At 44.3% G+C, this 13,018-nt stretch overlaps 1 protein-coding gene across 1 annotated transcript in view; it reads right to left on the bottom strand.

The window, feature by feature from the left end:
- Positions 1-12,208, bottom strand: part of LOC124595313 (juvenile hormone esterase-like) — a 72,351-nt gene extending 60,143 nt beyond the window's left edge. Inside the window, exon 1 of the mRNA XM_047134012.1 lies at positions 12,000-12,208. Coding sequence (XP_046989968.1) covers positions 12,000-12,131 — 132 coding nt within the window. The 5' untranslated portion in view covers positions 12,132-12,208. The remainder of the gene's footprint in view (positions 1-11,999) is intronic.
- Between the last annotated feature and the right edge of the window lie 810 nt (positions 12,209-13,018).

The following is a 13,018-nucleotide window of genomic DNA, read 5'->3' as shown; positions in this document are numbered from 1 at the left end:
AGACACATCCAGCTAGGCAGCTGAAGTTGACCAAAGAAACTGTTCCTGAGAAAGGACCCAACAGCATCAGTAGTGTGATTCATAGACTTCGAAGGCAACCACTCGCAGAATACAGCAGACTTTTTTTTTCTCTCATTTGAGATCACTGACAGAGTGCTGATTTGCAGGCAGGCTCTTGGAGGAACTATCGATAAGATTCAGCAAGAAAGAACCACGATGTAGTTTCAGCAGTCATCTGTCGACGGAGCTCAACAGCTGATTACGAAACTGAACGTAAGAGTTGTCACGACAGCTACGATTTCAGTAGTCGTTCTCACTCAGTGTGCAGCAGGCTAGGTAGGATTTGAATGTATCGCATCATAACCAAAGGACCTCTAGTCAACCTGAGGTCACAGTCTCTTTCTCAGAGATTAAGCTACTGCGACCATCGTCGAAGCTTTTCTTGCATTTACATTTTCATGGTAGATCAATTACAGTAGCCAAATCCTGATCTTGCGGCCCAAGAATCCTCGTCCTTTTGTAAACATACATTTCCAAGTGGTAGTTAAATACGCCTTTCCGAATATAATATATTGAGGCCACGAAATCATTGTTAGAGGTATTTCACAAATGAATTTACACCTCTATGGCGCAGTCTTCGACTACTGTCCTTTTTCTTGATTTTTATCCCTGTAAATTTATGTTTAGTAACATTTCACATACGTTTTCATATTTCTCTCTCAGTACTCCTATTTCTACCCGTTATTTTTCTTTTTTTCTGGAAAACATATGTGAAAATTAGTACACAGGATAAAATTGAAGACATTTCATACTTAGCAGCACTTGCAACCTACGAGTCATGTAGAGAGTTTAGTATGAATGGGACAAGTACATACTGTATAGTTACGTCATCCGTGAAAACGCAGGCGCAACTTATTATGTACTATGTACAGACGGTTGTTAAGAAAGAGGACATGCAGATAGTAAATATGGTCTTATACTTTGGCTAGGATTGGACTGGATTATTTTCTAAGTGCAAAAGTGTGGTTGGCGGGTAGCACTGATGTTTATGTTCACGTAAAAGTCTATCGTCCCTAATTAGCAACGGAATCGGCTACGATGTGAGCGCTTATGAAAGTTATATCACGACAGTTCTTCAAACGAGATTTCAAGCAAAAGCTGAAGTACTCTGATCACGCTCAGTTCTAAGGACGTAAGCAGAACGTTATCGAATAGCAGATATAAAGTGCTCTCAATTCCACTGTACTCTCTTCCTATATGCTTCTGCCAGTAGTATATATCTGTTGTGAATATTTCATAGTCACTCGTGAGAATTGACCTATGTACCGCCGTCAGTTTAGTAAACTTGTTAGTGCCGGATGTCGGAGTGAACGGCGGCAGAATCTCCCATGGTCTGCGGGTGCAAGGCGTTCGATCGGGTCGATCGCAACTATCTGGAAAGAGTGCTCCGCAGTATCAGATGCCCTGCTACTACCGTCGACGACGTAAGGCGTCTCCTTCGTGTGCTCACTCCTCCTATCTCGACCCATCGTTCGGTGCGTCAAAGCTGTCTGCTCTCTGCACTCTTGTATGCTTTCGCCATGGAACTGTTGCTCTGAAGCCTCTGTCAACACCTGTCCGGGATGTTCTCGGTAGCTACGTATTTTATTGCACCGCTTATACGGAAGATCTCGTCCTCTTTCTTCGTAGCAGTGCTGAGGTCAGGGAGTCATTGGGTGGGAATCTCCTGGTAGCTGTCTTAACGTCCGCAAGTCGAGCGCTGCTCCACTGCGTGTGGCTACTGATGCTTGGGACTCGATTTCGCGAAGTATCTGTGGTGCACGATTGCCCTCAACTGCTGACAGTTACTATACCAATTACTAGCTGGGCTCCAAGATCAATTTTACGAGCCCTCGATATCCTGCAATGGACACAGTATGTCAATGTATATTTGACGTCACGTATCCCCCACGTGGCACATATACTCCTCATTCCGCCATCCACGGACCATAGCATGCTGCGGCATTGGGTTCACACGTTCAACATCGTACAAGACCTCACCCTCTCCGCCGTTCAGGGGCTGTTCAGCCCTGTATCATGTCCCTGGCAGAGCGTTAGCCCTTTTCGTCAGCTCTAAAATGGTGCTGTGGCGGCGTTGTCCTACGTGCCTTACCAGCCTGTTGCTGAGGCCCTTGAGCCACGCTCGCTCTCAGCCCCCGTCCAACTTTCGACGTCCAGCCTCCCTTCTTTTATTTTCGCCATTTTTTCTTCGAACTAAGCTATGTCTGTACTGCGATGTTGCCGCCGCACGTAATGTCGACAAATGCGATCTATTTCTTTCTTCACCAGAACAGGTCACCTAATGAGGGGTAGCATTCTCACGTCGATTGGAATGTCGTCTGGCAATCAGTGTGCTTACCACTGACGTCCTGTCTGCATCGTACTTTACGGTCAATAGGAGTCAAGTATGTCGGTTACGCATTCACGGGATTCACCTTGAAGACACACCGCTGTGTGTCGCTTGTGAAGTTCTGGACACAGACGAGCATCGCCTGGTATGTGGACCGGCGATAGGTGTCTTGTTCTTGGTGAGACAGATGCTGGCCTTAATTACACGTACAACTTCTCATCAGATATTACCTCATCTGCTTCTTCACCCGTACTCGGGGTACTTCCTTCAAACGAAGACGATCCCGTGAAGTGAATTTCTGCATACGTAGTTCACTACTTGCCTGAGGACGACGAGAAAAATTTACTTGATTTTTGGCACTTAGTGAACGACATTGTGCAGTTGTCCGCAATTCCCAACAGAGGCAATTTTTCTCTGATTTTCTTTGTAGTGTCATTCTTAACCCACCTAGACTTGGGGTGTTCCTGCAATTGGGTGATGAGGGGGGGGTTACCGGTTTTTCTCTGGTCTCTGGTCATTGGAATACTCTTTCCCAACAAACTGTCCGTTCAACAGTCCCACCATACGTGGCGAATTGCTGCTCCCTCCTCGCGACGTTGGTGTCTTGCTAAGCTTGGTTATTTCGTAAAAAAGTAAAAACTAAAATAAAAATAAATAAAATGAAACAAATAAAAAGTTTTGAATATAAAAATAGGGAAACGACTTTGTACCTCTATTCCACGTTCCATACGCTTTCCTTGCTTCCTGGAGAGGAAATGGGACATAGTGGACAGGTCTCGGGTTGCGACCCCTGCCCACTTGCCCTCCACACCTCCATTTGGGTGCCAGGAAGGTTCCATTATAACAGAATTTTAAAAAGCTGGTTGCGTCTTTGATTCGTAATCAAAACGTCCTCGGTCCACGGTTCGAACGCCGTCATTCCTTAAGTTTTGAATAAAAATCAGCAACGGCGGCAAGTTACCTTCATTCTACCAACGGCTTTGTCAAAGAAAACGGAGGAGTGAACAGAGTTTCAGGACGCTATCTTGCTTTTGGAATGGGAAACTGACCCTAAGACACGGAAGAATCAGCAGTGATCAACGGATGGAGATGGAAATGGAAACCACCGTATTAAAGACACATAATATTCACAGCCGTGCTTCTTGTAACCGTTAAAGTGTCATGTCTCTCCACTGGAAAAAGATTCCTTGCTAGGCCCCCATCTGGAACTCCGGGAGGGGACTGACAAAGGGGAGATGATCATGAGAATAAGAGCGAATAAACAACGAAAGAATCATGTTCTACGAGACGGGGCGTGGAATTTCAGAAGTCTGAACTGGTACAGTAGCTAGAAAATCTAAAAAGGGAAATGCTAATGATTTATCGACATGCAATGGGCGTCAGTCAAGTGAAATGGTCTGACGAGTATAATGTAATATTAACAAAAGCAGAAAAATATATAACGGGAATATGATTCGCTATGAACAGAAAGGTACGACATAGAGTGAATTCAGTGCTAGAATTGGTCATAGGAGAATGAGCACCAAACCAACACTGAGAACGATGTTTCATGTATACATGCCGATGTCGCAAGCCGCAGATGAAGAGATAGATAAAGTACGAAGAAGAACCAAGATGGAAAAATAAGAGTGGAAGACCAAGGACGAAGTGTATGGATTAAAAAGGATGTAAGAAAGGGATATAGTCTTTCGCCCCTGACGTTTAATTTGTATGCCAAAAAAACAATGATGGAAATAAAAGAATAGTTCGAGACTGGGATTAATATTCAAGGTCAAATGATATTAATGATAATATTCACTGATGACATGCTGCTCTTAGTGAAAGTGAAGAAGAATTACAGATGTCTTGAATGGAATGGTCTAGTGAGTGAAGAATATGCATTGAAAATAAATTGGAGAAAGGTGAAAATCATGGGATATACCCTAAATGAGAACAGCGCGGATTTTAAGATCATAATTCTTGACCACGAAGTAGATGAATTTTAGAGAGGACGCGTCACTTTCTCACCATTCTCCACGTTTGAGGGTGCCATTTAACATTGGTTTAACACCAAGACATCGTTTTTGTGAGACAACAGGAAGGTATCGGCGAGCGCAAGCATTGCTGGGAACATATACATTGTTAATGAATGTGGGATCTCTATGGTGGCTCTCCTTCGAATGTTATTTTTCCAGGGTTGAGAACAAGCAAGCAGTTTAGTCATTTAAAAGTAACTCTTGCAGAGGACGTTTGGGGCTTGAAACCCACTTGCATCCATTAGGGAAAAAAACATCTCTAAGCCCTTCCCGGGGACAGAGCGCTAGGCACAAGAATTTCTCGCATCAGTATCCAGGAAATGCATTTCGTCGAAGAGGTGAGAAAACAGCCTACCTGGACCTACCTCTTAGGCGCCTCTTGCCACAGCAGGGACTGGGGCACATGAGACATCTAGGCCGCCCGGCCAATGCGTTACAACAGTCCCGAAGATGCCCTTTGTGAACAGGGACGGTGGTCAAAAGAGATTCACGAGTTCCCATGTTCACTGTGGACGGAACATCATTGAAGGAGCCGCCAGGTGATGTCTTCCCTCTGCCTGCAGAGTTTTGTGGGAAGCCTAAGGCCTTCAAAACAATTTTAGAAGAAACGTAACATTTATTGCAATTCTGAAATGGTCTACGTTGGGACACAAAAGCACTTTTCTTAGTTTAGCTGTGACCCTTGGTAATGTTCAAGCCGCCTAGATAATGATCTCCATGATAAAAGTGTTGTTTAGGAAACTAAAAACACGCTGCCTATAGTGGCCGTGGCAGCACAACAGCTCCTCCTCTCTGCACAGGAATTTACGAGTAGGGATTGGCTGCTTCTCCTGAAAAAAGAAGAATATTGTTAACTTTGATTAAGACTGGCCAGTGGGTAGAAAAGAGGAGTTAGAGGGGAAATATGGAGCTTGTCTAGTCTTGTGATTGGCATGAAACCCTTCTGGAGGTTTGCAGGAGTGCTTTTGTGGAGTTTACTGAGGTTTGATGCAAAGGGAGAAGAAAAGGAACTTGGTCTTCTGATTCAGACTCGGGTCTGGAGAGAATTCAGGTCTTGACTTTTGTTATGAAGGGGCTGCACTTGGGACACATGTCCTGAGCGTTTAGACCTGAGTCATTTTGGACAACTAGCTGTGCTGAGGCCAGTCTAATTTGTGAGAGGCCTGCCACGTAGGCATTTGATCTCCTTGTGTGCACTTCCATATCAGTGAGTCAAATTGGTCCATGGTATAACCAGAGATTCGGAGAGTCACACGCTGGAATCTGCCGAGATTTATGGACTCCATAAGAGATTAATTGCGATCACCAGCTGTGGCCTTGCTAATTTCTTCCCGTGATAGCGAATTACAGGAAACACACATCGCTGCTCTGCAGATGCTTAAACCACGACCGTCACTTGAAACAGCGCTGCACATCGAGAAAAGCGGTACTGCATTGCTGCTCCAGCTTGTTATGGCAAATATGATTACAATCCCGCCACTTGTGTCAGCTGCACCAACGTAGAGTAACTTCTGTGTAGAATAAATCCATCGAAGTCTGTTCAGCGTTAGATAATTTCGGCTTGCGTTATCCACATTTTGAGCCAGAGTAAATGATTCAATCTGACAGTCCTTAGTCGTTCCTAACCAGCCGCCATAAATGGAAGTGTTAACTGTTTGTTGCATATTTGTGATGACATCAGTTCATGTTTTATATTTTGTCATCACGCTTAATATCTATTTTTTATCCTATTTTAAACAATGAACTTTAGTCATAATTGTTATGAAAGGTCAGTGCTGTGTTGATACATTAATTACCCATCAAAATTGACTAAAATAACGACAGGGCCGCAATTTCATTAACGTTATTTCAGCATTCAAGTTACTTTAGCTTCTGATAAATGAATAACCACCGAGCGAGGTGGCGCAGTGGTTAGCACACTGGACTCGCATTCGGGAGGACGACGGTTCAATCCCGCGTCCGGCCATCCTGATTTAGGTTTTCCGTGATTTCCCTAAATCGCTCCATGCAAATGCTGGGATGGTTCCTCTGAAAGGGCACGGCCGACTTCCTTCCCTGTCCTTCCCTAATCCGATGAGATCGATGACCTCGCTGTTTGGTCTCTTCCCCCAAAAAAACCAACCAACCAATGAATAACCTCTAATGCAAGCTATCATCAAGAAACACAGTTAAAGGGGAAAATCAATTTAGCAGACACATGGGGCAGTTAATCAAGTGGGAAGTTTACTAGTTAAAGTGATTGCTGTCAGGGCGGTAACACATAGTCACTTGTCGCCTTCCAAAAAAGAGAAAATAAAACCGCAAGCCCAGTGTAGTCTTGCAATGTTAAGGAATTCCGTTACCTAGGCAGCAAAATAATCCATGACGGTCAGAGGAAGAAGGAGATAGAAAGCAGACTAGCACGGTAAAGCAATGCGTTTATGGCCAAGAGAAGTCTACTTCTATTAGCCATAAATCTTACTGTGAGGAAGAGGTGCCTGAGAATATCTTCACACATTTGGAGCACAGCACTGTATAGCAGTGAGAAGTGGTCTATGTGAAAACCGGAAAAGAAGAGAATAGAAGCATTTGAGGTCAGTTGCTACAGAAGAGCGTTGAAAATTAGGTGGACTGATAAGATAAGTCCGCAGCTCGTGGTCGTGCGGTAGCGTCCTCGCTTGCCGCGCCCGGGTTTCCGGGTTCGATTCCCGACGGGGTCAGGGATTTTCTCTGCCTAGTGATGACTAGGTGTTGTGTGATGTCCTTAGGTTAGTTAGGTTTAAGTAGTTCTAAGTTCTAGGGGACTGATGACCACAGATGTTAAGTTCCATAGTGCTCAGAGCCATTTGAACCATTTGATAAGATAAGGCACGAGGAAAGGAATATATGTAAAACATCGGTAGAGGGAGCTGTAAGGTTAAAAACTGTAGACCAACGCAGATATTGGGATACATCCAGCAAATAACTGAGGACGTAGGTTGCAAATGCTAGTCTGACATGAAAAGGTGGGCACCAGAGAGAAGTTCGTGGCGGGCCGCATTAAACCTGCCAAAAGACCGAAAACTAATGAGGCAAAAAAATAGAAAAGCGGCAGGGTGACAAAGAAGCCACCAAAAACCTTAAATCTCTTTCGCCCGTCTATCTACTCATATGGTCTTGTGGCATATCAGGTGGTAACAGTGTCTGGCTTCCATCACCATCGCAACAACAATACCGGCATATCTGAATCGAAAATGACGTTCTGTTTTAGTGCTATGCATGCCAGCGTGAGATACAAATGAGGCATTTATTTGCAGTCCACGTCACGCTTCTATATAGATAAGGGTCTAACGCGGCCACATTAATGTGTGTGTTATTGCGGTGGCTCAAGGTCAGTTACCTTAGACCTTCTCTATACTTACGTGCTGATCACGCCAAAACGGTTATTAAGAAAATCTCACCCGAACAGATTGCCGTCCGGCGGCACCGCAGTGGTCTCGTGCGCGAAATAGCGGTCAACGGCCGGCGACACCACAGTGGTGTCGTCTGCATAGTATCGCGCAGAGGCCGGCGACAGCACGGTAGTATCTTTTGCATTGTGTTGGCGTTTTGTTTAGGTAACAATACGTTACACACACGTTAACAGGTGTTTTGTTTTTATAAGTACTTGTGTCCTTTCATCATGGCGGACGAAAGAGACAATAGGATTATTTACGATGAATGCGCGGACGTCTAATCTGACGTTCCGGACGACTTGGCCGATTGGGAAGAAGACATTGGATATCAAAAATTTGAAAGTGAAGCAGAATCGTAGGAAGAGAGTGAAATGCGTCCAAGAAGAATTCGGCGAACGCTACGATTGCCAACTGATCGGTTGAATCAGATGAAGAAGACAGTGCACAGAGGCCAGACTTCGATTTACCGAGGACCATTAATAAATTTGAAGAATTCCCGGGTCCAAAAATATTTCCCAAAGACACACAGAGCGTCGGAGATATCGTACAATTATAGATTGGGAACGATCTATCTGAATATATCAGCAACGAAACCAAAAAGTACTACAGTCAAAATTGCAATAGAAGGAAACTGGATTTAAAAAATGCCAAATTAGTCGACGTTACGGGACCCGAACTTATAAAATGGTTTGGGCTTACTATCCTTATGGGAACTGTAAGGAAAGCAAGGATCAATGATAACTGGTCAACGAATCCGTTGATGAACACACCGATATTTCGCAAAACGATGTCCCGCCACCGATTCAGACAAATATTATCATTTTTACATTTTTCCGACAGCAACAAAAACTGGTTGTGCCGACCGGCTTCTCAAAGTGGAATTCGTAATTGATTATTTTTCCAAAAAGGTTAAAGAAACGTTTAACCTAAGTCAAAACATCTCTATTGATGAGGGAATGATACTGTGGCGTGGACGGTTAATTTTTAAACTTCACAATCCATCGAAAATTGCGAAATACGGCATAGTGATTCGAGTACGGGATACATTTACTCATCCAAGATATATTCCGGCGCTGGACAGCCTTTAGACAAAACAGTGATGGAACTATTTACACCTTCTGATCGAAAGTGGCGTCACCTCTGCATGGATAATAATTATAACAGTGTAGAACTTGCAGAGAAGTTACTTGAAAAAGAAATTCGAGTTTGTGGAACGATACGGCGAACCAGAGGATTTCCGGAAAATTAAAGCGCGCAAAAGTCAATGTCTTTGAAGCTTGTCATCAACGGAAAGGTGACAATCGGCCGGCGACAAGCCAAGTAATCCGAACTAAGCTGCCGTCGCCAAGCTAATAAATTTGTACGAGACGTGCGGACAGGAAAGTTTTGAAGTTCTCCCGTGGTTGTTTGATTCGGGGGAGGGGATCAAACAGTGAGGTTACCCGTCCCATCATATTAGGTAAGGATGGGGAAGGAAGCCAGCCGTGCCCTTTCACGGGAACCATCACGGCGTCCACGTGAAGTGATTTAGGGAAACCACGGAAAACCTAAAACTGGATGGCTGGACAAGGGCTTGAAACGTCGTCCTTCAGAACACGAGTCCAGTGTGCTAACCACTGCGCCACCTCACTCCCTCTCTGCGGTGTTCAATAGCTTCGTTGTTGCCAGTACCAGCCTGTGAGAAGTAAGTAAGTAGGTTGTTGTTCATGCCACTAAGCGCTCTGAAAATTTCTAACAGCAGAGAGGTAAACATGCAGACGGTGATGAATTTCGTAAATGTTACATGGTAAAGATTGACTTGAGAAGATTATCAGGTAATGTTGTCGCTCCATTGCTTCCTCGCTCTTGTGATGAGTCCGTGAAATGTAAACTCCGGTGATTTTTCAATAATGGTTTGGGGTAGTCAGTGTGACTGTCGAAACGAGATCACGCTAACATGGCTTGCACTCGGAAGTTACAGATTTACCATTCCTTTAGCATTTCGGTAATTAACTTCTTGGCACAGCCACGTTTTTGTAAAGAAGTAATTTTTGTGAAGATGGTTGAAATCGTTAAGTAAAGAATCAGAGTTTAAGTTTCAAATACTAGTCTCATTTGAATCGTTTAATAAGTGCAATACTTTCTATTGTCTCCTCACGAAAATTTGATTTTCTAATAGTGCGTGGCAGCATTGCACTGCGTGGAATACGGTGATTAAAACTGAAGCATGATCTGCTTCAGTAGTTGCACGTTTTTTCATTGCACGGGTCAAGGCTTTCTTTTTCTTTCTTTTAGCTGGTCTGCTGCTGCGCTGTATTTTAATGTTCATCACTTTCGAGCAATACCGCGTTTCCGTCGCCGCAGGTAAGCCATGAAATTTGTTAGGGCCAGTTCAACATTACAGTCAAGATAATCGGATTATTCATAGGTAGGCGTTGTATTTCAAAATTAATATCCAGTTCAGTTTAGGTGAAGATCGGTCCAGATTTCATTTCTTATGCAGACAATCTTATTCTTCCAATGCAGTGTTACATTTGCGTGTACATCCTTTAACGTCTGGAATTTTCTGTATTTAGTCAGTCAGCGTAAGTAAATTTGCAGGGGGTTTTCACAAGAACATTTTGGTTATTTATTCTTTCAAAGTTCGATTTGTAGACTTTCTATACAGTTGCCTGCCTTTGTGGCCGAGCGGTTCTAGGTGCTTCAGTCTGGAACCACGCGACGCTACGGTCGCACGTTCGACTCCTGCCTCGGGCTTGGATGTGTGTGCTGTCCTTAGGTTAGTTAGATTTAAGTAGTTCTAAGTTCTAGGTGACTGATGACCTCAGATGTTAAGTCCCATAGTGCTCAGAGCCATTTTAACCATTTTTCTATGTTGTTAGCTTTGAGGGTTGAAACTGTGTGCCGCGTACTATGACATCACGCGTTGTAAACACTGTTCACTGCACTGCCTAATACAATTTAGTATACACTTTTATGTTTTCTGATTATTTTGGTGAAGGTTAATTAAAACACAATCATACAGTTTCAGATATTTTTGGCGACTGATTTTATGAGATAACGTTTTGGTAGCTATACTGCTTGCATTGTTCTCTTCGTTGCAAATATACACGAAAGTTTTATGAATAAGAAACCAGACCACTTCAGTACTGTTCAGTGTGCAGCAACAACAAACATGACATGCTCTTCCACTACATGCGAGATTAGCAACAGTAATTTACGAACAAACCTACGGTGGGTATACCGTTATTACCACGCTTTTGTCCGCCCACGGTAGCTGAGTGGTAAGCGCGGCTGGGTCAGAGATTTTGTCCAGTCAAGAACTGGGTGTTGTGTTGTCCTAATCATCATAATTCCATCCCCATCGACGGGCAAGTCGCCGAAGTGGAGTCAAATGGAAAGACCTACACCCGGCGAACGGTCTCCCCGATGGGAGGCCCTAGTCACACCAAGAAGTTCGAATTTGCTAGGTCGGTAAACATGCCGCAGTGGGCAAAGAATCCACCACCTCAAGTGCAGATGCACAATTACATTTGACCTCCTGCGGGAATCTGAAAGTAGCGAGCATGAAGGACATGGACTGAGACTGCGTATAGGTGGCGCTATTTGCCAATGTGTGTAGGCCGAGGGGAGTGACGAAATAGTCTGCGCAACTGCGTTGAACACTTTGGATGGCGCAGTGGTTAACGCAAACTGCCTTGCAGGGAAGAGATACTGAGTACGAATCCCCGTCTATCACACATTTTCTCACGTCGCCACTGATTCCGCTTAAAGTCCAAATTCAGCTGACATCAATAGTTCCCTTTCTCCCTCCTTCACATTCAATTTCCATAATCTATGGAACCACCTTTCTATATCATTAAAATGGAACGGTTGTTTTCAGCTGAACGAAGATAATGATCAACTTACTGCTAAATCCAGTAATACACAGAAAATAACTTTGGCCACATTAACCAACATTTTAACAGCTTTTAACAACCGGTCACAACTGGTAGAATCTTTACACGGAAGCATTGCAGGATTGTACAAGCGGAAAACCAGCAGCCACACCCACATTTCCCGATCAAGTATTGGAGTGTTTGCACTACTAATCAGAAGCGAAATTACGAAATCCGTTTATGGAGACCACGTGAACATAGTGATAGCGTCGTACGATACTCCACAGAAGCCGGCGAGCGATAACCACTGTGCAGTGTCTCTCACCTTGAACCTCAGCTCGCCGAGTGGCGGCTTGGCGTAGGGAATACCCTGGAAGCTGAAGTAGGTCTGCCCCCTGACGGACAGCACGACCTTCCCGCGCAGCGCTCCCTGCCGTGTCGACAGCTCCACGTGCATCCTGCCTGCGGAGGAACAGCCGAGCGTCGGGAACTGCGCTCTGCCGCCGCTGCTGCTACCCAGACAGCGCCGCTCAGTGTGTCAGCCTCATGGGAGAGTAAATAGCCCGCCGTTACGCAACAGCCGCAGCCGAGTCTCGGTGGAGGGGGCAGCGACCTTTGTCTGCTGCCGGGAAGTGTCTTGTGGCGTAGCCACTGTCAGAATGGCTGCAGAGGGACTGATCACACTTTGCTTGTACGGTAGTAGTTCGGCCTACACAGCTTCAAAGAGTACTGCTGAAGGACGCACAATGATACGAAGTGTTCAACGGTCGTGCATTTGTCAGAAACAAAAGCTTGTGCCAAAATCATCGTCAAAGTTCGGGTGAGAAGGTAGAAGAAGAACAGGAAGAACAGGAAGAAGGAGGAGGAGGAGGAGGAGGAGAAAAGTGATACAGCATCATTATCCAGTTATGATAACGTAATAGTACTCACTTTAATTGCTCATACCTGCAACATGTTCTGAGTACACATGAACTTATAATTATTAGTGTATCTGTCTTGTATAGCACAGTAATACGAGGCATGTTCAGAAAATAAGTGAACTGTTTATATTGTTTTAGAAAACTTGTATTTAAAAAAAATGTAGGGTACTGTTGACACACTTGGTCATCATCATCATCTCCTTCCAAGAAATGTGTTATGTAGCCACCTGTGCCGGTCTGTATCATCCATCCCTTACGAGGTCTACTCACTTGTATCTTGTCATTAACTGAAAAGATTTCTCGATCTGATCTTATTGTTCAGACCTTATTTTGTCCATTTTATTACAGCCTCTTATATACAGGGTAGACAAAATTGTGTCAAGAAATTTTGACCCTGGACAGCTGATGCCAGTAGCAACCAAAA

Source organism: Schistocerca americana, chromosome 2, assembly GCF_021461395.2.
Source record: "Schistocerca americana isolate TAMUIC-IGC-003095 chromosome 2, iqSchAmer2.1, whole genome shotgun sequence".
Taxonomy (NCBI): Eukaryota; Metazoa; Arthropoda; class Insecta; order Orthoptera; family Acrididae; genus Schistocerca; species Schistocerca americana.
This window is presented reverse-complemented; position numbering and strand designations above follow the sequence as displayed.